The sequence below is a fragment of the Podarcis liolepis genome, assembly GCF_965112155.1.
Source record: "Podarcis liolepis genome assembly, chromosome: 7".
In the NCBI taxonomy this organism is placed as follows: Eukaryota; Metazoa; Chordata; class Lepidosauria; order Squamata; family Lacertidae; genus Podarcis; species Podarcis liolepis.
In genome coordinates, this window is record NC_139561.1 from 46,181,311 (window position 1) to 46,207,764 (window position 26,454).

General features: G+C 45.2%; 2 protein-coding genes and 1 long non-coding RNA gene across 6 annotated transcripts in view; all 3 read left to right on the top strand.

Moving 5' to 3' along the window:
• Nucleotides 1-6,958, top strand: part of LOC310712127 (C-signal-like) — a 53,125-nt gene extending 46,167 nt beyond the window's left edge. For 2 of the 3 annotated variants that reach the window (XM_083514841.1, XM_083514843.1), the window contains exons 3-7: nucleotides 1,564-1,615; nucleotides 3,140-3,327; nucleotides 4,906-5,064; nucleotides 5,356-5,466; nucleotides 6,692-6,958. In XM_083514841.1, the coding sequence (XP_083370967.1) occupies nucleotides 1,564-1,615; nucleotides 3,140-3,327; nucleotides 4,906-5,064; nucleotides 5,356-5,466; nucleotides 6,692-6,805 (624 nt within the window). In that variant the 3' untranslated portion in view covers nucleotides 6,806-6,958. Of the gene's footprint in view, nucleotides 1-44; nucleotides 288-1,563; nucleotides 1,616-3,139; nucleotides 3,328-4,905; nucleotides 5,065-5,355; nucleotides 5,467-6,691 lie in introns of those variants that run through there. The other variant, XM_083514842.1, reaches the window with a different exon arrangement.
• A 9,070-nt stretch (nucleotides 6,959-16,028) lies between these two features.
• RIPOR1 (RHO family interacting cell polarization regulator 1) overlaps nucleotides 16,029-26,454 on the top strand; it is a 111,584-nt gene continuing 101,158 nt past the window's right edge. Inside the window, exon 1 of one of the 2 annotated variants that reach the window (XM_083514796.1) lies at nucleotides 16,029-16,232. The gene's annotated coding sequence lies outside the window, so the exon portion shown is untranslated. The remainder of the gene's footprint in view (nucleotides 16,233-26,454) is intronic. The other variant, XM_083514787.1, reaches the window with a different exon arrangement.
• On the top strand, nucleotides 21,413-22,414 carry LOC310711798. The gene is made up of 2 exons (XR_014528635.1): nucleotides 21,413-21,508; nucleotides 22,296-22,414. It is a non-coding gene; the product is annotated as an uncharacterized lncRNA (long non-coding RNA).

The window sequence follows — 26,454 nt, forward strand, 5'->3', positions numbered from 1 at the left end:
TGGTCATCAGGCTGCGAGGAAAGGCTCCAGTTCCCGCAAGCGGCCGCAGGGGGGCGATGTGTGGCGGGTGCGAAGGGTGTTGCCCCACAGGCAAGTTTTCTGTCGGAGGCAGACCCGGGGCGGCGGTGCAGCAGGTGCTCATGGAGGGCTTGGGAGCGCGCAGCGTCTTGGTGACCGGAGCCAACCGCGGCATCGGCCTGGAGCTGGTTCGCCAGCTCCTGGAGATGCCCAACGCGCCGCAGTGGCTCTTTGCCTGCAGCCGGTCTCCGGACGGGGAGCGCGGGCAGGTGAGAGGCTCAAGCCCCAACATGGGCTGCTTGGGGGACGGAGGAGGGTTCTCGGAAGCAAGTCCCGCTCTGGTCCCTGGGGCTTCGTCCCCGGTAAGCCGGCGCAGCATTGCAGCCTTGGTCGGTGGGAAGCCCCATGGAATTGAGCAGGGTTTATTTCCCAGCAAACGGGTGGAGATTGGGGCTGGTCGGGTGACTGGGAATTGAGGGAAGGAGGAAGAGCAGCACTTTCTGGGAATCAAAGCGGAGGAGTCAGGAAGTTATTTTGCACCAGTTATTGCTGTCGCGTGTTAGGTAGGAACTTTCACCCCCAAAGGCGAAGGAAATCACTACTCATTGTGTTTCTTTAAACTCCTAGGTTAGCTAAGAGCTCACTCAGGAAGAGGGGTATAAAGTAAATCATCAGTTTTGAGTGCTCTGGAGTACAGACCTTGAGCTTGAGCAGAAAACTGGAGATGAACCTTGAACCTTGAATATTCAGTCTCATCAGCACTGGCATGAGACTTTGATTGAATGCATTTATAGCAAGGAAAGTGGCCAAGAACCAGCCAGGGTGGAGAGCACTTTTAGGCTGAAATCCGTTATACACTTCACCAATGAGTAAGTCTCATTTAAATTAATGAGGCTTTGTTTGGAGTAAGATGTGCATACAACTACACTGTTAGTAGACCGTGGTTTTATAATCTTCATAGTTCATTAGAACCCATATATATATATATATATATATATATATATATATATATATATATATATAACACAGAGGGAGAGAGAGTTATTGGTCAGTAATTGTATTATACTGAGAAAAACAGGACTGAGTTAGATAATGATCAGTCTCACTTCTGGTCTCACACGTATAACGTCATTAAAGGCCAATCTGTAATGAAACAAGGTGTGAAATCATTAAGGGTTGGCTATCCACAAATCATTATTATGTCAACGTTAAACTAAAATTGTCTTGACCTCCCAGCTGCCAATGCAAAATAAATTACCATATTCATGATCAGTATTTTATTTGAATGCAAAAGATTGCTATGCCCGTCAGTCTTCCAATCCTGTCAGAGCACTTGGACCCACTTCAAGAAGAATCAGTAGGGACAGAACAAGTCTAAACATGTTTTAATTCCCACTTATTCCAATGAGTGCTTAAATGTGGCTGGATCATGCTCAGTATTTCTTTTTTAAAATAATAATATCCCGAAGTAATAGTGTATATTCCGACAGCAGCCTACCTGATTACTTCTTAATATTTGTTGTTCTGCTCTTTATGTCTTTCCAGGAACTGAGGAAATTGGCTTCCAGTCATCCAAACCTTGTGATGGTGAAGTTGGGTATGCCTTCTCTCCCACTTACCTTTTAACCTTCATACAGCCAGCATATGTTCGTGGGACTCTCTCACTCTCACTCCTCTCCCTTCTTTTGCAGCAAACCCTTCTGCATCATTCCATCTTCTCCCCAAAGGATGGAGGAAATAGCCTCTTGGTTTGGATCCTGGTGGCTAGAGATCTGTGCCCTATTTCTTCAGCCATTTGCATCTTAGCTAGAATATGGCATTGGCTGCTATAGAGGGAGGAAGTTTAATGCAGATCCTCCCTCTGCAACTTGTAGTTCTTCATAATGCTGTTACCTAGTGTCAGGGGTACAGTGGCTACTTCAGAAGTGCAGGATCCCATCACGATAGTCACAATCGTGCCCCCTCACTGCCATAAACCCCTTTTATGAGTACTCCAGACTTCATATATTAGAACACGAGGTTTTAACCTGCTGCAGAACACCAGGCATCATTCTTGATTTTTTAAAAGATAAACCCAGTGATATAGGCTAATCAGAGAAGAGATAATCACTCCTTCTCACGAAATCCTTTACAAAGCTGAAGACCAGTGTAAGTAAATAGTGCCTTATGATTCTATGTAGCATTAAATAAGCGTACTGTTATGCATATGATTCAATAAACAATACCACTTACCCAATTCCAGCCTCCTTTGAAAATGTAGAATATTGCCCATACAGGAAGACAGACGAGTTTACGTACTATATACAGGAGTTTGCATTTTCAAGGGATCTTGAAAAAACATTTCTTCTTGCCAGTCTGTTACTAACAGCGCACGGTTCTCTGACTAACAATGTATTGATCTTCCCTCAAATAAGGATGATGATCCTGATCACAAGCAGATTGCTGTTGCATCACTTTTTCTGACAATAAACATCAAGAAGCCCGTGGCTTGTGCTTCATTGTCCAACAAAGGATAAAGAGTTGTCACAACTAAGTTTTACCCTTTTAAAACAGCATATTTGTAGTTCCGAATATAACTGGGTTCGTTAACACTGTGTGCTTTATGTTAATGGGTTTTATTTATACTAATAATGGTTTTGAGTTGCACAGATGTGAATTAGAGATAGAGGTGTAATGTTTAGTTGGTTATTCTAAAGCAGGGGTCTCCAATGCGTTGCCCTCTGAATACTGTGCTACTCTTAATTCCCATCAGCCCCCAAAGCACAGCCAGTTGTCAGGGATGATGGGAGTTGGCTCTCCAGGTGTTGTTGTAATACCACATGGGCCACTCTTGTTCTAAAATGTGTTTGTTAAGGTGTTTTTAAAATATTTAAAGTCCATTTCCAGTTTTTTAAAATGTATAATTCTGTGTAGTTTAGATTACCTCCTGAAGTTGGGCATTAACAACTACAATGAACTTATTGGGAGCACTTTGAGAACCATTCTTTCTTTTGTATTGCTGTAGCTGAAGTTCATACTTTGTCCCTGCATTTTGTAGGTGGTGTTAGGACAGTCACAGTTGCTCCCAGTGCTCCCCAACTCTTCCTGCTTCTAACCATCTCTTTTGTTTCTGCTTTTGCAGATGCTACAAATCTTGCGAGCATTACGGAAGCTGCAGCATTTGTTGGGGACCACCTGAAAGACACAGGGCTGAATGTGCTAATAAACAATGCTGGCATTTTGAAAGGCTTGACGCTAGACACTGTGAGCGAGGAAGACATGGAAGATGTATACAAGACCAATGTGACTGGGCCATTGCTAGTGAGCAAGGTACAGGGGCTTGGGGGTGCAAATGCCACGCTTGGAGCAGTCAAATGATTCACTTCATCTGATGCATGATGTGCCCTTTCCAGATAAATATATCCAAGGGTGTGGGGAGTGTAAACAGTTGGGTCAAAAGATCACTAAAAGTAAGAAATGCATGCTACATCAGTTAAAAGGTAAAGGGACCCCTGACCATTAGGTCCAGTAACGGACGACTCTGGGGTTGCGGCGCTCATCTCGCTTTATTGGCCGAGGGAGCCGGCGTACAGCTTCCGGGTCATGACTAAGCCGCTTCTGGTGAACCAGAGCCGTGCATGGAAATGCTGTTTACCTTCCCGCTGAAACGGTACCTATTTATCTACTTGCACTTTGACGTGCTTTCGAACTGCTAGGTTGGCAGGAGCAGGGACCGAGCAACGGGAGCTCACCCCATCGCGGGGATTTGAAACGCCGACCTTCTGAACTGCAAGCCCTAGGCTCTGTGGTTTAATCCACAGTGCCACCCGCGTCTCTACATCAGTTAGGTATAGCCTAAATCAGGGATGGCCAACAGGTAGATCACAATCTACTGGTACATCGCGTGCTGCCTGTGGTAGATTGTGGTAGATCTTGGGACCCCTCCCCCCCCCCAAAAAAGCTCAACAACTTTGGTCAATCCAGTGGGTAGATCACTACCAGTTTTTTTATAGTGAGAGTCTCTTGGAAGTTGGACAAGCCTAAAATATATGTAAAATAAGCATGATGACCATTCACAATAGCACTTATTTGTCCCTATGCAAACATCACAACTGTGCTAACAGGGATGCTGTCAGGGTCAGGCTTTGGGGCTCCAGACAGCAGAAGGAACAGCAGAGACCCAAAAGTCAGTGGGGCTGGCTTACCATATTTTGAAGCAAGTGTAGTAATGCACGTTGCCATTGAAAGAGCTCCCCTTACATTAAGTCTCATTAAGTCTGGGGTCTAAAACTACCAAACTGCAGCATTCAAGTTGGCAGTAGAGTGTCCGGGTAATCAAAGTACTCTTCACTGGTTTCTAAATGTAAAGAGATGTACGATTCCTGAAAATTCTGGTAGGAGGGGCCACCACTGACATACTGAATCCACTGCCTAATGAAGGAGTCTCCACAAATGTCAAATGTGCTGGAGCCACAGTGGCACGAGAACTGCTGCTGGCTGAACCACACAAAAATTAGCATCAAGCTCCTTGGCCTGCAGGTGCTCTGTCTCCCTTTTCCAGATTCCACAGATGTAACACGTCGTGCAAACTGCGAAGTTTGTGTCACCTGAGTTTTATGCAGGATTTGAATGAGTGAAGATGAAGTGTTGCTGGGAATAAAATGGCAGAATAGTGCACCGTCTAGACAACAGTGTTCCATCTTTTCTGGGCACAAGAAGGAAGTAGAACAAAATGGGGGAGGAATCATTAACAATGGCTTGAACTCTTTGGGGGGAGGTGGGGTAAAAATGGCATTACTTATAATACAAGTGTAGATTGTTACACGAGAATAAATACATAAGGCAAATGAAGTGGGTACTGAGTTTTCCTGGATTATTTTCTCTCTTCCCTCTCTTTCCTCATTCCAGGCTTTTCTGCCTCTGTTAAGGAAGGCAGCCCAAGGAAGTTTGCAGAAAGGGCTGAGCTGCAGCAAGGCAGCTATTGTCAACATCTCCTCTCTATTAGGCTGTATTGAGTTAGTTCCCGCAACCTATTCCAAGCCTGTAATTGCCTACCGCTGCAGCAAGGTAGGTGACATTTCTTGCACCCAAGCAATAGGTTGGCTGCCCTGCTACTGGACACACTCCCTATCCAAATAAGTGACTGTATCTAAGGGAGCTCACTGTCCTAGTTTTCTTTTGCAAATATAGGACACTGGGCCACATCACATTCTGTATATGTGAATTTTAAGAAGCCCAGGTTTGCAAATACTAGTCAGAATTATCAGGGAAGTATAATTTGCAGCAGCTTCCGAGATGGGGGCTTTAACCTTTCCATGGTGATGTTCGCTACCCACTTTCTCTCTCTTTCCCTTTCAGGCTGCTCTCAACATGCTGACAAAGTGCCAGTCTCTGACTTACAAAGAGGATGGGATTTTGTGTACTGCAGTTCACCCAGGGTGGGTGAAGACAGACATGGGCACCCAGGAGGTGGGTACCAGTTTTTTGGGAGGAGCTCCTTTAAAAGATAGTTAAATAACAAAAACAAAACTGCTGAAGATTGTTAGACACCCCCACTCCCAGGAAGTATTCACAAAGTGTGTTACTTTCACATAAGAGAGGCAGTTGTCTAGATCACTGGGGGAAGAAAACCCCTTTTAAGGGTGCATTCCCTTGATGCAAACCGGTTAAGGGCTGGAACCAGCAGAGGCAAAACTCAACTTTTTTTTTTTTAGTCAATGTCTCTCTCACACACATGCACACTCATACTGTAGCAGATGGCTCAAAGGCCATACCATGGAGTATGGCAGCTAGAGGGTCTTTTCCAAGGAGACTGCTCTAGCTGAGCTGATACATTCCATGGTTGAACCTCTGAGCTCATGAATGCACCTGCCAGGCAGTCTCTCTTTTCATCGTCTCACAGAGGAAAAAGAGAGATAGTGCAGGTAGGTTGTTTTCCAGAGCAGAAAGACCAGCAGGCAGTAAAATGTGAGCTTGTTTGTCATGGCAGAGGAAGCAGGTGAAGTCAAGGGCTTACATGCGGTAGGATCTAAGGTAAGAGACAGTGTGGCTGATGGAATGGTGATGCAGACTAGGTCTGGCTCACAGATTGGTGGTTCCCCATGCCTGTTGTAGGCTAGGTTGGCCAGATTTGGCAGTTTTCATGGGCTGCTCTGTTCTCCACTGTGGTCTAGGAGCCACAAGTGTATTTTTCCACCCATGCAGACCTTGTGAGTGAGGTTCTATGATAAAAGCTGCGCCATTTATCATGATACATACATTATCAAATATATCCAAGGTATGTACAAAACTCAGAGACACCCAACATTAAACCCTGATTCAGGGTTGAAGGGGGTAGAGTTAGGGTCAAGTTCTTGACACAGAAAAAGTGCACCAAAGGACTCAAAGTGGTCAATATTGTCAAAGGCTGGCAGGAGGTCGGCACTTTGTGGGGAGTGAGCAGGCCCTCAGCCAGGCAGGGCCTTTTCCAGTGAGACTAGCTGCTTATCCTCTTATAGCCAGATTGGTCGTTGGGGTCAGACAACTGAGAGCAAAATCTGGTGCTATATAAATGTTTGAATGAATGAATGAATGAATGAATGAATGAATGAATGAATGAATGATTCCTTCCCACCCAACATGTAGGAGGATAAATCCAGCTGTCCACAAAGAAGAGCCATTGGCTGTGCTTCTCACTGCTGTTTGTCTCTTGCAGGCTGTCATGACTGTCGATGAGAGCGTGCGAGGGATTCTCCAGGTGCTTCCTAACCTCGCTGATGAGCACAATGGCACTTTAGTTGACTGGAAGGGCAAGAAACTACCTTGGTGAATGTACTGAGTCTCTAGTAGAAACTGCTCTGCCCTCATGAGTATGGTTCCCTCCATAGGTGAGTGGGAACTAGTGGAAACATAGTCGTGCTTATGTATCTGCTATGCTGAATTGTTGATATTTGTTCACAAATAAATACAACTATTGAAGTTCTCCTGGCTTCTCCTGCTTCTTTATCTTAGGGCAGACCTGTTGTTAAGTTTCCTCACACCCTTCCCAAACCCATGGGATACTACAGTGGAGCTATTTCTACAAATCAGTAACAGCCTGAGAGTTAGAGAAGGTGGCATTCTTTTTCCAAGACAGATGCTCACATCATTCGATAAATACTGGAAAGGCAGCATCGCTCAAGTGCCAGAATCACTTTGTAGACCTGATGCTGATATTCATTGCTAACACAGGAGCAATCTTACCACAAGCTTAGTTCCTGGGCCTAATTTTCACTCTGCTTACTTCATCACTTTAGATTAAGTTGGCTTAATGTCTCTTCCGGGAAAACTGATAGAATGCATGAATAAAGGGAAAGCTACTAAGCATGTAGAACAAGTGGGAGGAACCTTTCTCAACTCAGGGGCCACATTCCCTCAGGGGTAACCTGGCAGCCACATGCCAGTGGTGGGCAAGAGGCAAAAGTGGGCAGAGCAATGGGTGTGTCTCTTGCCCTTTGTACAATAGGCTACATACCAGCCATTCAGAAGCCACAGGTTGACATATACATACCTCTCCATCCTCCATCAAGGGAAGCAAAAAGCATTAACGAAATTCAAGGACACAGTTCAGGCAAAACCAGCTGAGGGTGTGGAGGAGGACTACAGAAAGGTGGGGTGTGGAATGGAGCATGGTTGGGGAGAGTCGTGAAGGCCTAGAGGGCTACATTCGGCCCTGGGCCTGAGGTCCCCCACTCCGATATAGAAGGACAAGATTTGCTAAAGAAGGATCAGCATAGCTTCTGCAAAGCTAAGTCCTGTCTAACCTTTTGGAGTTCTTTGAGAAGTATATGGACGGGGTGATCTAGTAGAGAGGGAGTAAGGGAAACCACCATTGATAATTCTGCTAATCAAACTGCCACTTGGAATGAGTTTTTGAAGCTTTTAGTAGATTAGAGACTATAATTTGGAACAATGCATACCTTTTTATACCTGCTACTATTTCATTGTCCCTATAGTCATGCAGCATATACTGACTGCATACCACTTTTTGCAATCAATCGTTTTATTTGTGTGTCGCCTTTCCAGAGTGAAAGTAGTAATAAGTAGTAGCAATAAACAATAAACAAAGCATCAAAAGGTACACAAGCAGAGCCAATTTCCTCCCCAAATAGGGCTTGTCTCCATATTTGGCCTTGTCCGCTTTCCCTGCCCCATTTGAATTAGACCTGCACACATTTGAATGTGTACAGGGAGCAACTTTGGCCTTTCTGGTTCAGACCCACAGCAATCCGCTTTTGTGTTTTCCCCATAAGTCCTAATTTGTTAATTCTACTTTGCCAATTAAGTAGCAACAGGGCATGCACACAGATAACTATGTGTGCTGCTTTGTTTTTTTGTTTTTGTTTCTTTGTTTAAATCCCACCCAGGAAGTGTGGAACAGGGCACAGGCAATTGTAAAATTGTTTGTGCAATCTTCTGGTATTGTGCAGGAGCACCCTGGAAATAACACTGCCGGAAAAGAAATGAAAGCATTGAGGAAGTAGTGGGTGTGGAAAGGGGAATAGCAGAAAATGACAGTTGATCCACCCTCACCTAAACATCAAAACAATTTGTCTGCAAACTTAAGTGGAGCAGTCTGAAGCCTAGTTTCTCGGATTGTCCACATGTTGGATTAACGCAAATCTACAGGTGGAGAGCATTGAGACTGGTATTGTTTGAGGGTAATATCATGTGGACTATGCAAATTAAATGGGAACACAAATAGCTGCAAATACATGGTAGACTCCAGTGTGGACAAGCCCATAGCTGAAAGTGTTTTAATAAATGCAGATGGAGCTACAGCAAAGCTTGCAGGCTTGTTTGAAGGCATGCATAAAGTTTTAAAGTGCAATACACACATTGACCACATGGTGGTATCAACACACAGTATTCCTAAATCCCTGGTTAATGTTTGCTGCATGATACATGGTGCCAAGATTTATTATAGAACCTCACCCACGAAGTTGTCATTTTGGGTGAGAAAATACACCTCAACCACTGCTGGGTGAACAGGGTGGCTCATGAAACTGCCAATCTAGCCTAGAGCTGCAATGGAGAATCACCAGATGTTAGGCCAGAGACCTGGCCTGCATTACTGAGTCCACTGATTTTTATTTTTTTTAAAATTGGGCTCCAGACATAATTTAGGATGGAGATAAGGAACTGATGGCCCTACAGACATTGTTGGAATCCATTTTGGATAATCCTCAGCCAGCATGGTCAATGGTCAGGGATGATTGTTGTTGGATTCTAATTCCTCTAGAAAACCACAAGTTCTCAATCTCTGCTTTGGTGTACAGGGGGACGGGGTGGAGTTGCCAGGCAGAGACTGGGCTGGAAATCAGCAGTGCAGTCTAGGACAGAGTTAGGTCAAATGCTATGAGCAGAAACCAAAGATCTGAAGTGGGCAATGCTGCCTAAGGCCAACAATAGTTTAAATTCCAGTGGGCAGCACTAGGAGGGAAAGGGAACGGACCCTCAGCCAGTGCCTGTGCCTCTCACCCTTCTTTTGCTCATCACTTGCAGACTGACCTGACTGTAGAGAAGAACATGTGAGGGATTCTCCATGTGCTTTTCAATCCTGGTGATGAACACAGCAGTCCTTTTGTTGACTGGAAGGGAAACTAACTTCCTTGTGAAGGTTTTTCAATAGATCAGTAACAGGCTGAGATTTGGACAATGTTACACTTAGTTACCAAGGCAGATGCTCAAAACGCCCAAGAAATTCTGAAAAGGCAGCAATGCTTGAGTGCCAAAATCACTTTTAGGTGGGTGTCATTTCTCACAGTATTAATAAACCTTCCTCTGTAATGAAATGTTTGTTTTTCTTTGTAGACAAGTTGCTGCTATGTAGTGATAAAGTAATTATGAAACCTTTCCTCACTTGGGGTGGAAAGATTTGTCAGTTTCAGTTATCCTAGTTTCTCATTCTTCCAGTCTTAAATTATCTCCCCACAATTCTGCAGCCCTTAGTAATTCCCTGCCCCCCCCCAAGAAATCCTAATAGAAATTCTTCAACTCTTTTGGTGCAAATAAGTCTAATTTTGTATGCAGTTTCTCCTGAAATAGTGCATTTTAGTATGCTATTTCCACTTGCATATTCATTTCCACTTCATGTTCAGGGAAGCCCTGTTCAGGGAAGTTTTTAATATGTAACGCTGTACTGTTTTTAACACTTGATTGGGAGCCGCCCAGAGTGGCTGGGGAAACTCAGCCAGATGGGCGGGGTATAAATTATTATTGTTGTTGTTGTTGTTGTCTGCATATATAAGCATTGGTTGTAGAACTGCATTTCAATATTCAGATGAGATTAAATTTTGAAAAATGACCATGTTTCAGTTGTTATATTGTTTCAGAAAGTGAGAATTTGATAGACTAGGCTTTAAAAAACCTGTATTTAATTTCTCCCTCCTCTGTATCACTGACCTAGCTATTAATGAAATATTAACTTTTAAAATGTTAAATATGATTTTACTGTTTTTAGAGCCTGTATCTTTGGTATTTTATCCCAATAGCACCCTGTTGCATTATTGCTATTATGTTGTGTTTAATTACGTTAATATTTAATTGTGCTAATATTTTAATATTTTGTTATTGTTATTTGTGTTGGAGTATTTTAGAGGAAAATGTAAAAGATGTGGAAAATGGAAAATGTAAAAATGTAAAAGAAATAATGGATGCAGCAGTAAAGTATTCCTAATCTAAGCTCCGGAGGCCCATTAAACACTTGTTTTCAATATTCTGGTGGGATTTGGCAGTTGCTCTCTCATCGGTCCAGCTATTTGTTCCCAGATCCTCTGTTACAAGAGCCAACAATGTTTTAAGGAAGGGATGAAAAAAACTGGTGACCTGGATGCTCAAAATCTCCAGTTCCCTACCTCTTTTGCATCTCAATTGCTTACTCAGTTAAGGTACTAAACCGCAGTAACAGTGGGTATTCTCACAGTGAGAATACCTTTCACTTAGGCATCGGGGAGTACGTTTGCACCAATGCTGTAAAAATGCAATAGTTTACTCTAGTTGCAACTTCAGCACTAGAGTCCTTTACTTTTCCACACTGGCTAACTCCCAGCTCGCTTTCAAACATAATGGTTTAATTCCACAGCTATTTGAAAGCAAGTTGGCAGAAGTGAAATACGCTATGGCTAGAACAAACTGTTCATTTATGTAAAGGATTTCTAGCCTGCCATTCAGGGTGCAGTGCCCTCACAAGATGGTGATGGAGAACCATTATCACCCTGAGGGCTGCCTTGTGTTCTGAGGGACACATGCCAGTGGTGGGTGAGACCAGAAGCAAAGGTTTCCATGTGCACACTCACACACCCCTCTCTACCCTCCATAGAGGCAAGCAAGAAGCACTATCAGATGAAGGGCAGGATTCTAGCCAGGCAAAAACAGTTAAGGACATTGCAAAGCAGGGCTCCTGAGGGATGTGACTAGGGAGATTCCTGAGGGCCAGAAGGGCCTGGAGGGCTGCATTTGGCCCAGAGACTTGGAAGTTTCCCATTCTTGATTTACACCAATAAAATACCCCATCAACTTCACAAGAAATTTAAAAGCAGCTGCAAAAAGTGCAGCCCATTAAAATGAGCAGAACACAGACTAGAATGTATTTTAAGATATTATTGAAGTCTGGCAATGGTGTAAGCCATTATTATGTATAGGAGCCATCTTCAAATATCTAAAGGGCTGTCGCATGGAAGATGGAGCAAGCTTGAGTTCTCCTGCTCTGGGGGGTAGGCCATTGGGTTCAAGTTACATGGAAGAAGATTCTGACTAAACATCAGGAAGAACTTTCTGAAAGTAAGAGCTGTTTTGACAGTGGAATGGAGTCCCTCGGGTGGTTGTGGACTCTCCTTCCTTGGAGGTTTTTATGCAGAGGTTGGATGGCCACCTGTCATGGATGCTTTCGCTGAGATTCCTGTACTGCAGAGGATTAGACTAGGTGGCCCTCAGGGTCCCTTCCAACTATAATTCTACGACTTTGAAGTGGTTTATAAATCTGTGAAATAAATCTAAATAAAATGAGCTATCTGATCACCAGTCCTGTTCCTGGGCCTAGTTTTCTCTCTGCTAGCTTTTCACTAAGGACAGTGTTTTAATGACATCTGGGCAGCATGGAGACCAGAGAAATAGATAGTGACTTACATCAAGGCTTCAGTCTCTGCTGAAAACTTGCATAAAGTTTTAAACTGCAATATACACATTTACCACATGGTGGTATCAATATCACCTTAAATCCCCAAAATAAAATGCGCTTCAATGAATTGGGGAGGTGACTGGAAATTCTGATGTAGAAATTTTGCCAGGTGGTATTTTCTGTCTGTCTGCTAATGGGACTGTGTCTGTTTGCTAAAGGGACTTTTGACTCAGCTGGGTCAAAAGTGGGAGTGTGTTATTTCCAAGTCGTAGTAATTTCAAAAGAAATTACTCATATGTTGCTAATCTGTTATAGCAAAAACAGCAGAAGCATCTTGGGGTATTGTAAAGTATGGATGGGGAACCTCCGACCTTCCGGTTGTTGTTAGACTATAACTGCAGTCAGTCCAAGCCAACATGGCCAGTGGCAAAATGTCCTCTGGTGAGTGTTTTCTTATGTCAATGGTCCCTGCTATGGTGACAGCACTATGAACACTGCTGTCTGGCTGGCTCTAGCCATCCTAATTTCCCATAATGCCTGAGTGATGCCAGGTCACTGACATTGTAGGAAATTAAGAAGTGGCTATCCAGCTGCCTAGTTCTTCTTTTTTAAGGAAGGCTCAAGGCAGGCATCACCAGTGGGCCTTGGCAGCTGTTCTGATCCCGGCTCTGATTGCAACAAACCTGCAAAGCAGGCAAGCAAAATATTATCCGCAATCTTGCAAAGTGTTATCCACATAGTAGAGATGGGGTCCAGAGGCATCTGCACTGGAGGGTGCCAGTTTACACTTCTTCATCACTATGCTACACTAAAAACTCCGTATGTTGTATTTATTGGCAGCTGTTTCAAAGGCCATCCAGGTCTACCAATGCAATCCCATACATGCTAGAGTTCAATGATGCATATTTCCTGGTAAGTGGGTAAACGTCTTGCTACATACTTTTGGCTTACTCTCTCCAACAGCTGTATCTGCTCTCCTTGCACCACTTTCCTTGTGATACTTTGGAAACAAGATATGGAGTACAAAATCCCCATCTCATTTCTCCCCATCTAATTCAAGTAAAGATTTGTAGTATACACCGTATGCAGAAAGAGAGAGACACAGTACACAGTACCATATTCTGTTTTGTTAGATGAGAGATACTGCTAGGGATCTTGGTGCCTCCCTTCCATTAACAGAGCCCCTATTCAGGGATGGGAAACATGTGACCCTCTGTATGTTGCTGGACTACAACTAGGAGTGGCTGGTGAAGTGGGGTGGCACGTTGCTGTGGTCCTGATAGAGGTATCACTGCCATTTACCAGATTAAGGTGGCGGTGAGGACAAGACACCACAGGTTCATTGGTGGGAGCACCATATTGACTCCACCAGTGCATCTGTACCTTACCAACCTTACCGCCACCCAGCTGTATCCCAGACTACAAGTACTGGCTTTACTGGCTGGGTCCAAGGAGATCCATCAATAACTGGAGGCAGGCTTGTGCAGAGGGTGCAGCGGCAGCTGGGTACACTTGCCCTGGGCCTTGGAGGACTAAGCTGGTTGGGGCTCCCTGCCAGGGACTAGCTGCTTTTTTGTTTGAGTTTATAACTTTATTCTAACAAGAGTCCTTTCACAGACCTTACACAAGCTTTGCATAGGTCTGACTGGAGGGACACATGCTTCCCATCCCTGATATAAATAAAGGAGGGAGAACTAATATGTTGGAAAGGTATGGTGGCCATTGATCATTTCTAGCATGGATGGGGCAATATTGTTTTCCAATGGCTGTTTTGAGACTCACTTTTTACACTGTCTGCATGTTGAGAACAAATTCTTCTTACACATGTCTGATGCTGTACACTGCCATTTCTCTTTCTCTTTCAATAACTTAGCTTTCTGACTGAGGACTTTCCACCCCCACTTGCTGTTCACAGTTAGGCCCAGCTGACATTACTGTATCCTGAGAGGACATGGGAGGGAAATGACACTATTGTTTTTAGAACAGAGAAAGGGGCTTCCCACCACCTTCAGAACTTAGGAAAACATGAACACACATCTCAGTGGATAACTAGTGGGGCTGTTAGGCAATTTTGGAAACTGGTTTGTCTTGGGGAGAGGGCTCTTCTTTAGATGGTAATGTGTGTTACTTCATTTCAAAATGAAGCCCTGCTGTGTTTGAGGGCCTACTTTTTCTGAGCGAAGAGCTCAACTTCTGCCTCCAAGATTTTTGCCCTGATGACACCATTGTGAGTAACAATAGTTCTTATGCTATTGCATTTGAGACCGTATCAGATAAGTTAATGGGAGCAGAGATGTCCCTTGCCCTGGGAAAACCTGAAATTACTAGTCTTTTCCTATGCTCTGGCATCTCTTGACTATTTATTTCCTTTTGGGTACTATAATACTTTACAGTTTTTTAAAGGATTAACAGCCCCTCTTCATCTATATTTCTAATGTAGGAATAACAGCAGCAGCAGCAGCAGCAGCAGCAGCAACAACAACAACAACAACAACAACAACAACAACAACAACAACAACAACAACAACAACAACATAGCTGTTCTGCGGGACCAGACAAGGAGGCCATTTTTCTGCTACCAGAAGTGGCACAGCAGCCATGTTGTCTTTTGATCCTTGCCTCTGTTAAGTTGTGGGTGAACATATCAGACGACACAGCGATTCTTCAAACAGCTCTTGTTTATTCACAGGCCAGAACTGAACTGAACTGAAGCGTTCAGCCAGCCTGCTTATATAGAGCTCCACTAGAATGCAACAGTAACCCTTTTCTGTAACTATCCAATCACTGAACGCCACTTTCGATCCCTTATTTGCATATGTGGACCTGAACTATCTACAGTATTCCCCTGCTGGCCCAGGGTGAGAACTTCAGTACATAACAGCCTCCCTTCTTTCAGTTCCCTCAGATGACACTCACAAAGCTCTGACCTGAGCCTGTGTCTTTACTGCACTATTTGGACCAAGCTAACTTTGTTTTAAAATGTGCCTGTATGTACATGTACATATAAGTGTGTGTGTGTGTGTGTGTGTGGCGGCGGGGGAGAGATGAGGCAGTTTTAATTGTCAGATCAAAAAAGGCACTGAGATGGCATGAGCCGAGTCTTTATCCTTGCCTTTTCTCCTTGTGTCCAATCACTTCAGGCAGTATTCTCCCAGCCACATACCAGTGAGCAAGGATGTAACTGTGGTCAGTGGTGTAGCAAGGTCAGGTGGTACCTGGTGCGGAAAATTTCTTGTCACCTCACCCCTTCCCACATTGATTTTTGTTTTATGCCTGCAAAAATGGTTTGACTTTATACCATATTTTGGGGGGGGGGAGCCAGAGGCCTGTGTGCACCAAAGCCACAGCGTCTCTCACAGATGCTGAGTGCTGTACAGCATTTTGTCACCTCCCCTCAGAAGTGACACCTAGGGCAAACCACATCCACTGCACCCACCTTGCTCCGCCCCTGACCATGGTGGCAGGAAGGAGAGAGTACAGAAGATGTGAACAGCAAACCTGGCTGCCACAGCCAACTATATTGTGGCTCCTTGATGAACCAGCTCTCTCCCAACACAGCTTGGAGGTTATCTCCTTCAAGTGACTCCAGGAGAAGGCATATCACATCTACTCTGCAATTCTTATTTTTCCTTATCAATGTTTCATTGCCTTTACGTGTAACAAATTTCACTTGTATGCCACTGGCATACAAACTATGGCTTGATGGCTGCTCCTGTACATGTGATGTGCTTTGCAGTGGGCAATCTGAAACAAAGTATTAGGAGAGGACATGTGCTTATGTGGGAGAACAAAAGAGGATTTTTAAAAATGTGGCATACTCTACGCAGTCCTGACAGGAAATGTCCCTTTGATATTAACAGGGTCAAAGCCGAAGCCGCTATGTGGGAGGTGGAGCATCAAGTGAGAGGCAGGTCATAAGTATGCAGAAAGCAAGGAAACTCTTTGAGCCTGCCCAGTTTAATCAGGGGAAGGGAATTCTTAGCTAACACACCCAGCCCAGGGAAGAGCTCCGGATGGCCAGACAAGGCAGCTGATCAAGGTCTGACTGAACTCAGGATTAAACTAGATTTCGAGCCTCTGGGTTGAACCTCTGGGATTGGTGAGTATGTGATTTGAAGGTGCCAACCCTCAGTCATTAAACCTCACTAATGCTAAAGAATAGGTCCTATACCACAGGGGCATGGGCCACCCAAATGGATCTTCATCTCGGTATCCATAGGAGTGAAGCTTAAAGAGCACAATGTGAAGTACAACAGAATTGCTCTGGAACAATTGTGGAACAGATTTTTGAACCCGTCCTAAATCTAACACCATAGTTTGGGGTTCATAATGTTGCTATCTGAGGGGTATTTTCTTCATGTACATATATGAGAGTGATGTTTATTGAAATGATATAGTTTATTTTTCCTTAAAGTACAAAAAGGACATATTTGTTTTTCCTCATCTGTACAGGTGGTTGGTGTATATTTTTTACTTTTTGATTTTTACTGTGGCATATATCTCTCTCATAACCGTTGTGGTTATCTTGCTGTTTGATGTTTGGGAGCTTGACTTCACAACTTTCCCAGTGTGTACCAATTTGTGAGGAATTCTGATCATTGTGGCATTTAGGGAAGTGGGGTGTATTGTCTTTGTCAAAAGAAACTAATAGATGTGGCGAATTTAATATTATGGGTTTTGTAAAAATATGTATTCCTGTGAATATGTTTAATAATGCTTTGGTGGGTCATGACAGCAGACCTATAGACCGGTTTGTTAATTGCATCACAAATCCGTGAACTGCAACAAACATTTTTTCCCCTGGAAAAGACACCAAATTCAGCACCTCTAAATTATTTTCTGCTCTTTTATTTTGGCGCTTCACCTGAACCTTCTGACTATCCTTCATGTAAGAACCCATGCTGGCCTTCCCTAATTACATAAAACCAGTGCCCATTTTTTCCTTTGTCAAATGTTAGAGCATATGAGAGAACACTTGATTGCCAAGGTTGCTCCTGGGCATGAACACATGGGGCTCTTGAACCCTGCTCCATCCGGTCAAGTTCTGTTGTCTGGACCACCCCAGTTGCAGGGATGAGTATCACTTTAGAAACGGCTTTTCTGTGAACTGAATGCAAGCGTGTGTGAACTTGTGTCCATCTGGCCTCCAGTATAGCATTGCATGTGTTATGTGTATATTGAGGGGGGGGGATGGTTGCCATGGCAGATACAAGCCTTGGGGAGTGTTGGCCTTGTTTGGAAGGAAGCACATCTTGATTTCTGCAGCCGCTGCAAATTGAGAGTTTGCCAAGGAGACCAAATGGGAACAGCAGATAATGCAGGAGGCTTCCTCTTGGCCTGGACTGGGTCACCCGGCCTCTATCTGCTGCACAGATCCCACGTGTATCCCTCCTTCTGGGTTTTTTATTATTGTTAGCTGAGAGGAAGTGCCTCAGCAAAAAAACAAATTCCTTGCTCTCCCAAAAGTTAACTCTACACTGCCCAGCTGTGCAGAGGAAAAGTGAGATAGACATTCCCACTTCATTTGCTTTCCCTACATGCACATAATTTCAAACACACTAGAAATAATAGCAGGCCAGGCATTCAGGGAGGGGGTGGCGTTAAGAGTTCATGCAGTGGTACATCCTATGTCAACATGAAAACAGAATAAACCTCAATCCATTAGCCTAATATGATGGGCTACTTGTTCTGTTGGTTTAAGAGTACATTTTGCCCAAGGGGGATTGATCCTGTGAGGATTGAGATACACCATGCTCTCAGATTGCAGCTTGATATGCCATTGCTTCTTCTCCAAAAGTATGTCGCACAGTTGTGCTTTTGATTGACTCTAAATATGTTTGGCCTGTTTCCATTCCTATTGAAAAGGGTGCTGTATGTGTGTTTTTAATATATTGTTATCTGCCTGCAGCTCTGGGGACTGGATTAGGTTAAAAAATAAAATCCAAGTGAATAAGCAATTACTAGTTTCTAACAAGATAGATGCTTGTGGTCCTACTGGCCTTGATTATATGACAATTTTTGCATGATAATCCTAAACGTGTAGAGCAGGGATGACCTTCAAAATGCATACCTTCTAACAAGCGAGGCAAAAAACCAAGATGTGTTTCTTCCGGGAACATCCTTCTGCGCAAGTCATGTGACCCACGTGAGATTGTGGCCCCCAAAGATGTGCTTTTTTCAGGGTTGTGCTCTTGTGTGAAACCTAAGCCCTGAAAAAAGTGCACTGAGGAAAAGAAACATTGCACATGATCAGAGTGTAGGCTGAGCCTAGTCCATGCCAGGGAATCGTTGGCCCGCGTCCTCAGATCCAGAGAGAGAGTAAAAGAAAACTCCAGGAAAGATCCTTCTTTGGAGGAAAGCAGTTTTATTCTCTGTGCACAGGAGACAGCCAGCAGAATAAATTCTGGAAAAACTGACTGCCCAGAAAATACCCCTCTGCAGATTTTCTTATACCTTGAGTGGGCTCTCTCTCCCTCCTCCCCACGCCCTCCCAAAATAAGTTTTCAACTTATTTTTAGCATGTCTATAGCCTTCTAAAACAGCCCTCCCTATTGTTCTCTCTAAGCGTCCTACATCCCCCCGTCTCCTCCCGTCTGTGTCTTTTTTTTATATTGCATTCCTAAAGCGAGGCTATTTCTAGCTTACAGTCTCTGTCTTATCTTGCATTCCTTGAGGGGCCCTTAGCTCAGAAATTAACTTACAGAGAATATGAAGATCCTTCTTAGGTATATATGAAGATCCTTCTTAGGTATAAAATATAGAAAGCAACCCTTTCCTCTCCCTTCACTCCCTCCTCTTCTTATGAACAACCTAATACTTAGGTTCGTTCTGGGGTAGGGGTCTATAATCTCTCATGAAAGCAAGCACGCGAGGTCCCATCATGCGAGACATGATCTTCTCCATCATATTTTGCATACATTGCATCAAGCAGGGCATACAGAAGCAGAAAAGCAATAGAAGCATTATTGGGCCTATCACCATAGTAAATATTCTCCCCATCCATCCACCATCGGGCAACCAAGAATATAACCAATTCCATGGATCACTTTCTGTAGTTTTTTTAGCGGGTTTTCAGCTATCATTGTTTCCATGTGGTAATGAACTAACGCACAAACTTCTCTCTATGTTGAAGATGTTACCAATGGGAATTCTATGTAGCATCAAACCTGGCAAGGTGGTATGTGCATACACAGCCAACAATTGGAGAGATTTAACATTGTGGCGAACTTCCTCAAGGGTGAGAGCCTACCGGTGAGCTGATGCTCCCACTATGTGGGTCAATTTTTCTACTAACTCTGTTGGGTGGATTGAACTCTCGTGCTGCCTCCCTAGTGACCAGAGCAAATGGAAGCTGAAATCCTGGGGTGGCAATTCTTACTGGCACTTGTTTAGCAATTTCAATGCACACCTGGTTAAGGCTCCCACCCCTGCAATACTTGCATTAAGATAGGTTCCGTCCCATCTATCACCTGGATTAAGAGTAGGACCTGGTCTATCAAATGAGGTTGGTACAGTGCTTTACCTCCCAGATAACAGTTGACTACCCTCCCACAACAGCAAGAGCGGTCCAGAACTTGATAGATTTCGATCGTCTCTGCAACTTCCCGTATGAGCACTATCCACGCGTGCTGGACAGTGGTGTGGGAGAGGAGCCACAACGGGGCAGTGGGGTGTCTCAATACGGCAATCTCATCAAACCCCAGTTTCCAATAGCCAAAGAGCACGCCATCTCTTACCACCGGCAAAACGAACCAGTCGTAGCAGAGGTCAGCAGGCCAATAGGGTTGGTATGGTTCGGTAGGGTCAGGGCAATAAGACATAGAGCAAGTCAATAAAGAAAATAAGAGAGAAAAGAGAAAGTCTTTGTAACTGTCCTTGTGATGATTAGTCGCAGGATCTCGTTGCCCGTGGCCTAACGCTTTTTCCCTGGTAGCGTCAGACACAAGGTGATGATCAACTTGAGAGGGTCAGCAGGATTTCTCTTGCAAGTCCAGACACCCTTCTTTAGATGCGTGTGATGTACCCAGGGGATCACCTCGACTACTTTCACTGCAGTGGGGGATGAGGGGGCGCCAGACGCTGCCACCCAGAGGAACTGGTGAACCGGCTCAGCGAGACTGCCGTGGGACTGCAGGCGTACGCTCGAGGGAACACCTGGAAAGGAAGCAAACACACACAACAAACACAGGGATTGCACTTGTTCTTGGGTGATGTGATCTCCCATCTGCCCCAAACTGGCGGGGATGTCTCGGACGAAAGGGGTTGGCCTGCCATATAGAAGTTCAAAAGGTGATAGTTCTCAGTCTCTTGGTTGGCGCACAGGGCACATTTTGGGATATAGATTCTCCCAAGGTGTGCTTTAGCAGCTGGGCCTCCCAAATGGGTGGACTCGTGGTAATTCTTTACAATTGTGCTGGCCAGATGTTGGGGCATAAAAACACGGCTGTCTGGTCCTTCCTGGAGCGTTGCTCCTTCTTGGCTGGTCCACTGCTGTTCATCAAGGGTGTAATGTGGTTCCACATCGTCTGGAGTGAGTTCTGGGATTATTCTTTTGGCATAGCAGGCATTTCCTGGAAATCTGGGCTGCCAGTTGATAAAGGTTGGCTATATAGACATACTTCTTCAGCTGCTTGGTTGTGGCATCTGGCCCCATGTGGGTTGACTCATGGTATCTCTGAGTTATCTGCCGGGGCAGGGACTCTGGAATCCATATCCTGTCATCAGGGGTGAGGTACCATCCTTCTTTGGACAATGTCAACTCCTGGGCATCTGCAGTATCCCTTTCCTGCTTTGTGTAGGCCGGCTTGTCAACGGTGCTTAAAATCTCTTCTGGGATTAGTGCTCCAATGATCGGGGCTGGGGCCAGTTCTCGGGCTGCTTCCTTGGCTACTCTGTCTGCCAATCGGCTTCCTCTGGCCACTTCCCCTGGTCCAATTTTGTGTCCATAACAATGGATAACTGCCACTGCCTCGGGTTCCCATACAGCATCCAGAAGGTTCAATAAAGCTTGTGGGTGGGTCACCTGGTTTCCTCTGGAGGTAAGCAAACCTCTTTCTTTCCATAAGGCTCCATGGGCATGTAAAGTCAGGAATGCATACTTAAATGTTTATCTTCTGTCCCCTTGCCAGGCTCAGGACTCTGGTAAGCGCAGTTAGTTCTGCCAGCTGGGCCAATGTTCCAGGTGGGAGTGACTTTGCTTCGATCACCTGGTCTTCCAGGGCTACCACTGCATAGCCTGCCTTCCGCTGCCCAGCCTCGTTTGCCTCGTCTTTGAGATCAGGCCTGCTGGAATATATTTCGTCCATTACTTCAATGCAGTCATGCGTGGGCTCCTCACCTTCTCCTACCGGTAATAGGGTAGCTGGGTTGAGGGCTGTGGTGACTTGGAATTTCTAACGCGGATGTAGTAGCATCTGACATTTCCTCATTTTAGCCTGGGAGAAGAAATAGGTGCCTTTCGGCAGATGGCACGCTGATTCTTTCCTAAGCGGCCTCGCCCTCCTCTTCTTCTCCTAACGGTGGACTTCCCGTCTTCAGGGCCATCAACTTCTTTGCCTGGTACTTCTTCTTTTTCTTCTGGGTCTCTTTTTCCCTCTAATTATAAATGGTCTGGGCTAATTCCAGCATCCATTCAAGGGTGTGGCCCATAAAAAAAAAAAACCTTCAATTTTTTTGGTGGATATCGGGCGCCGCTTGGGCTACAAAGGCAGTTTTTATGATAGGGGCATTGGCAGCCTCATCTGGGTCCACAGGGATATACTGGTGGTAGGCTTCCTTCAGCCTCTTTAAGTAGGCTTCAGGGGCCTCCTCTGTTCCTTGCATTCTCATGTGTGTTCGGGCTTCAGAACTCTAAGCCATGTTGCAAATTTCAGTTCATTTGCCAGTGTCTGTAGAAAGAGCAATGCACTCCTTGCTTTCTGGCAAAGTTTCAAATTCCTCAAAGTATCAATTCCTATGCCGCAGCTCCTTTCAGAGTAAAATTGCACCTTAAAAGAAAAACTTGACAAAGTTTACAAAAAGTATTCACTTGCTTTTTAAGAAAGTCACTTTTCCAGGTTAGTACTTTGGGGCAGGGGGGTGGTTAACTCTTGGCCTTCTGGGTTTATGTGGCTGAACTGTAAATCCAGAAAGTGTGAGGTTCAGGGTAGTTGGCTGAATGCAGCAGTGTCCTTCTTGGAATAGCTGCCAAGAGATAACGCTCTGAAGCTGCCTCCAAGCACCTGGCACAAGGAGAAAAAAAAAAAAAAGCTGATGTCCTGTTACTTGCATGAATGAGAAACAGTTAGTTCACTTGCTTCTGCAACAGTCTTTGAGCAAATCATTTTCAGAAACCTCATTCTGTGTGCCGAGCAACCATTGTTGGACCAGGGCCAGGCAGCTTCTGGGAACCTGCGTTTGTTGGGCCTGGTTTATCCTAGTAAGTTTTTTTTTTTCTTTTTCGTCTCTCAGGACTGGAGAGGTGGGGTTCAGGCCATGGGGTATCCCTGCACAGATCCCTGTTCTTGCCCTCTGCCTTGATTTTTCTGGAGTTCAGAGCTGGGCTTGTGGCTGTAGCGCTGAGGCTCATGGCTGGGTACATAGGCATCGGAACTTTGGTTACTGTTCCCACCCTGTGGGGAGTGGGGTGTGTCGGGCGTGGGGCCTTTGGGCATTCCATTTTCCAGTGACCCTCTTGCCTGCAGATGGCGCACTGGCTTTTTCCCTAGGCGTTCTCTGCCCCTCCCGTGGACACCCTCGCTCACTCTGAGATTGCATTTTTGGCTTTTTGGCTGTTTGAAGACAAACCCCTAATTATTTTGGCCAGGTCCTCTTCGAAAGAAGGATTCTGATTTAAGGTGCTTGGTAGGTCTGTGGTCCTGGGCATCGGATGACTCCAGGGGGTCATACACTCAGTGGAGTGGGGCCATCAAAGTGGAGTTTTAGCTGCCTCAATTGCAACTATTAGTATTGTCTGCTGCCCTGAGGGCATTTATCTTGCAGATTTTCTCAATGGTCAGTATTGTAATCCCAGGGTTCTTTGATCCCTCGGGTTTAATTGTCCTTTTTTTTTTTTTTTTAACAGTTCTGTCCTATGCGGCTCTCAAAGCCTTCCCTTCTGTTTCTTTCTGCCAGTTCACATCCTTGCATTGTGCTGCTTCTAGAACTCAAGAAGCCACATGGTTCTACATACTGAAACACTCTTTTGGACTGCTTGTCCACTTCACCTTCTGAATTCTTCATTCTCTATACCACCTTCTTCTTCACTTTCCTCTTCTCTTTCTTTTCTCCCTCAGTCTCTTTTCTTGGGGGTTGGGTAGGGGAAACCTCATTTAGCCCTGGTGCAGTTGCTGCATAGGGTGGAGGGGGGCTAATTATTCCTTCCTCCTTTTCTTCTGGGACTTCTCTTCTGGGACTGGCAAAACTGCTGGCTTTTTAACTTGTACTTGCTGCCATACTGGGCACAGTTTGGCATGGCACAGGTAATCACAGTTCTACTTTTCTTGAGCCATGGGAGACGGTCAGGAACTCCACATAAGTGTTGGAGTCTATTTTTTTCATCAGGTTTTTAAAATCCCCAATCTTCTCCCTTCGTGGCATCTTTTCAATTTTATAGAATCATAGAATCATAGAGTTGGAAGAGACCACAAGGGCCATCGAGTCCAACCCCCTGCCAAGCAGGAAACACCATCAGAGCACTCCTGACATATGGTTGTCAAGCCTCTGCTTAAAGACCTCCAAAGTAGGAGACTCCACCACACTCCTTGGCAGCAAATTCCAGCAAATTTGTTCAGGAAAGCATTGCAGGGGGGTCATGGGAGTTGTTTTACTGCTTTTTCTCCATGACCCTGGAACACTTGGACACTTGGGATACTGGGACACTCCCTCCTCCTAACGTTATTTTTTCACTCAGTCACAGGCCAGACGTTGCTTTCAACGTCTCACACACTCAAAACATTCACTGGAGTGTCCCCACACGCACATTCAGAAAAACCCATGCACCTCCCCCAACCCCTTTTTTCCCCCCAAAACCAAAATCACAACCGGCAGTGCTTCACAACTTCGACCGGGGCCCAAGAGCACCTTTTTTACTGCTTCTTCTGGGCACAAAACCAACAACCAACCATAACCGGCAGCGCTTAGACTTCGACCGGGGCCCTAGCAGCACCCTTTGCTGCTTTTTCTGGGCACAAAACCAACAACCAACCATAACCGGCAGCGCTTAGACTTCGACCGGGGCCCTAGCAGCACCCTTTGCTGCTTTTTCTGGGCACAAAACCAACAACCAGTGGCACTTCTTCTACCCTGCTGGCGGAGCTGATCAGGCTCTCTTTTTGCTCACACCTATCCTTGTGGAGCTTGCTCCCACCTATACCCTGTGGAGCTTACCTTTTCCGCTGCGGACCTGTCCCCTCGGCGCCGTCCTCTTTCCTCCCTCGACCTGGGTCCTTGCTCCGGAGCGGTGTGGCTGGTTCCCCCCACAAATTGGCAGGTGCGCGCGTGGAGCCTGCAATCACCGATCCGAGCTGTCCACCAGGTCGAGCCTGGCTCTCTCCAGCCCTCTGAGGTGGGGCAGATTCCCGGTCAGGGAACCAAGATGTAGGCTGAGCCTAGTCCATGCCAGGGAATCGTTGGCCCGCGTCCTCAGATCCAGAGAGAGAGTAAAAGAAAACTCCAGGAAAGATCCTTCTTTGGAGGAAAGCAGTTTTATTCTCTGTGCACAGGAGACAGCCAGCAGAATAAATTCTGGAAAAACTGACTGCCCAGAAAATACCCCTCTGCAGATTTTCTTATACCTTGAGTGGGCTCTCTCTCCCTCCTCCCCACGCCCTCCCAAAATAAGTTTTCAACTTATTTTTAGCATGTCTATAGCCTTCTAAAACAGCCCTCCCTATTGTTCTCTCTAAGCGTCCTACATCCCCCCGTCTCCTCCCGTCTGTGTCTTTTTTTTATATTGCATTCCTAAAGCGAGGCTATTTCTAGCTTACAGTCTCTGTCTTATCTTGCATTCCTTGAGGGGCCCTTAGCTCAGAAATTAACTTACAGAGAATATGAAGATCCTTCTTAGGTATATATGAAGATCCTTCTTAGGTATAAAATATAGAAAGCAACCCTTTCCTCTCCCTTCAAGAGTTGCCTGGTTTTTAATTTGTGAGGAGGGTTAGCAGCCTTATTGGGTCCACGGGCACAATTTGCAAACACACACACACACATGGAAACCAAGAACACTGTAACTTACTATATAGGCTACAACAACCTCAAGCCTCATTTCAGCAGGGAGGAGGAAAGCCAGGAAGTCCTCTGTAGGCACATGTGCAGCTACATACAACACCATGGCAACCCCCAACTTACAAGCCTGAACCTTGGCACTCATCTGGCTAATATCATGAGACCTGACTCAAACTAATCTTAATTTAATGTAGAAAGGCATTGTAGCTGTGAGTGTGTTGGATTAAGACCTGGGAGACCAGGGTTCAAATCCCCACTTAGCCATGAAGCTTACTGGGTGACCTTGGGCCAATCCCTCACTCCCAGCCTAACCTCCTTCACAGGGTTGTTGTGAGGATAAAAAAGTGAGGAAGAAAACCACGTCTGCCCCCTTGAGCTCCTTGGAGGAAAAGTGGGATACAGAAATGCAATAAATAAATGATAATAAATTAATTAATAACAGGGGCAGTGCAAGTTACTTAGCAGCAGTAGTGGAGCTTCATGCTCCGGCACCGGAGAGCAGGTGGGGGCGGGGCTGGCACGCATCCCGGGGTGTGGTGTGCATCCTGGGGGCGTGGCACCCAGCACGGGCGGGGGGGCAGCCACAATGGCACCCCATTGGGATCACGCTGCGGGGGGCAGTGCACTTCCCCTGCATTCCTCTTCCTCCGCCAGTGCTTAGCAGGAGCTAGGCTACAGACCCATGGCACAAATTGGCATATGCTAATGTACATGTATAAATGCCTTTGGTGACTGGGATCTCACCAGCACTGCACTTTGCAGTATGCCCTGCCTCCTATTACCAAAGTTTGGGGCTCATTGCAAACTATCCAGGGCTCAGGCCCCTTGAGCCACCAACAGCAAAATCCCAGCTAATAACAACTAGCTATCTACATGTTTATTTCCCATCTTTTATCAAATGAAACATGAAGCAGATTGACAAAAAATGTATAAATATGTGAAGTGAAACGAAATACGTACACAGCACAATTTTTTTTAATGAAACAACAATAAAGGCAGGCTGGTTAAAAAACAACAACTGCCAAATTAAAAGGAGGAACAGCAGTTGCAAATGGGAGACGAAAGCAAATACCAATAGCAAGATGATGATGATAGCAAACCCTGGTGCTAAAGTG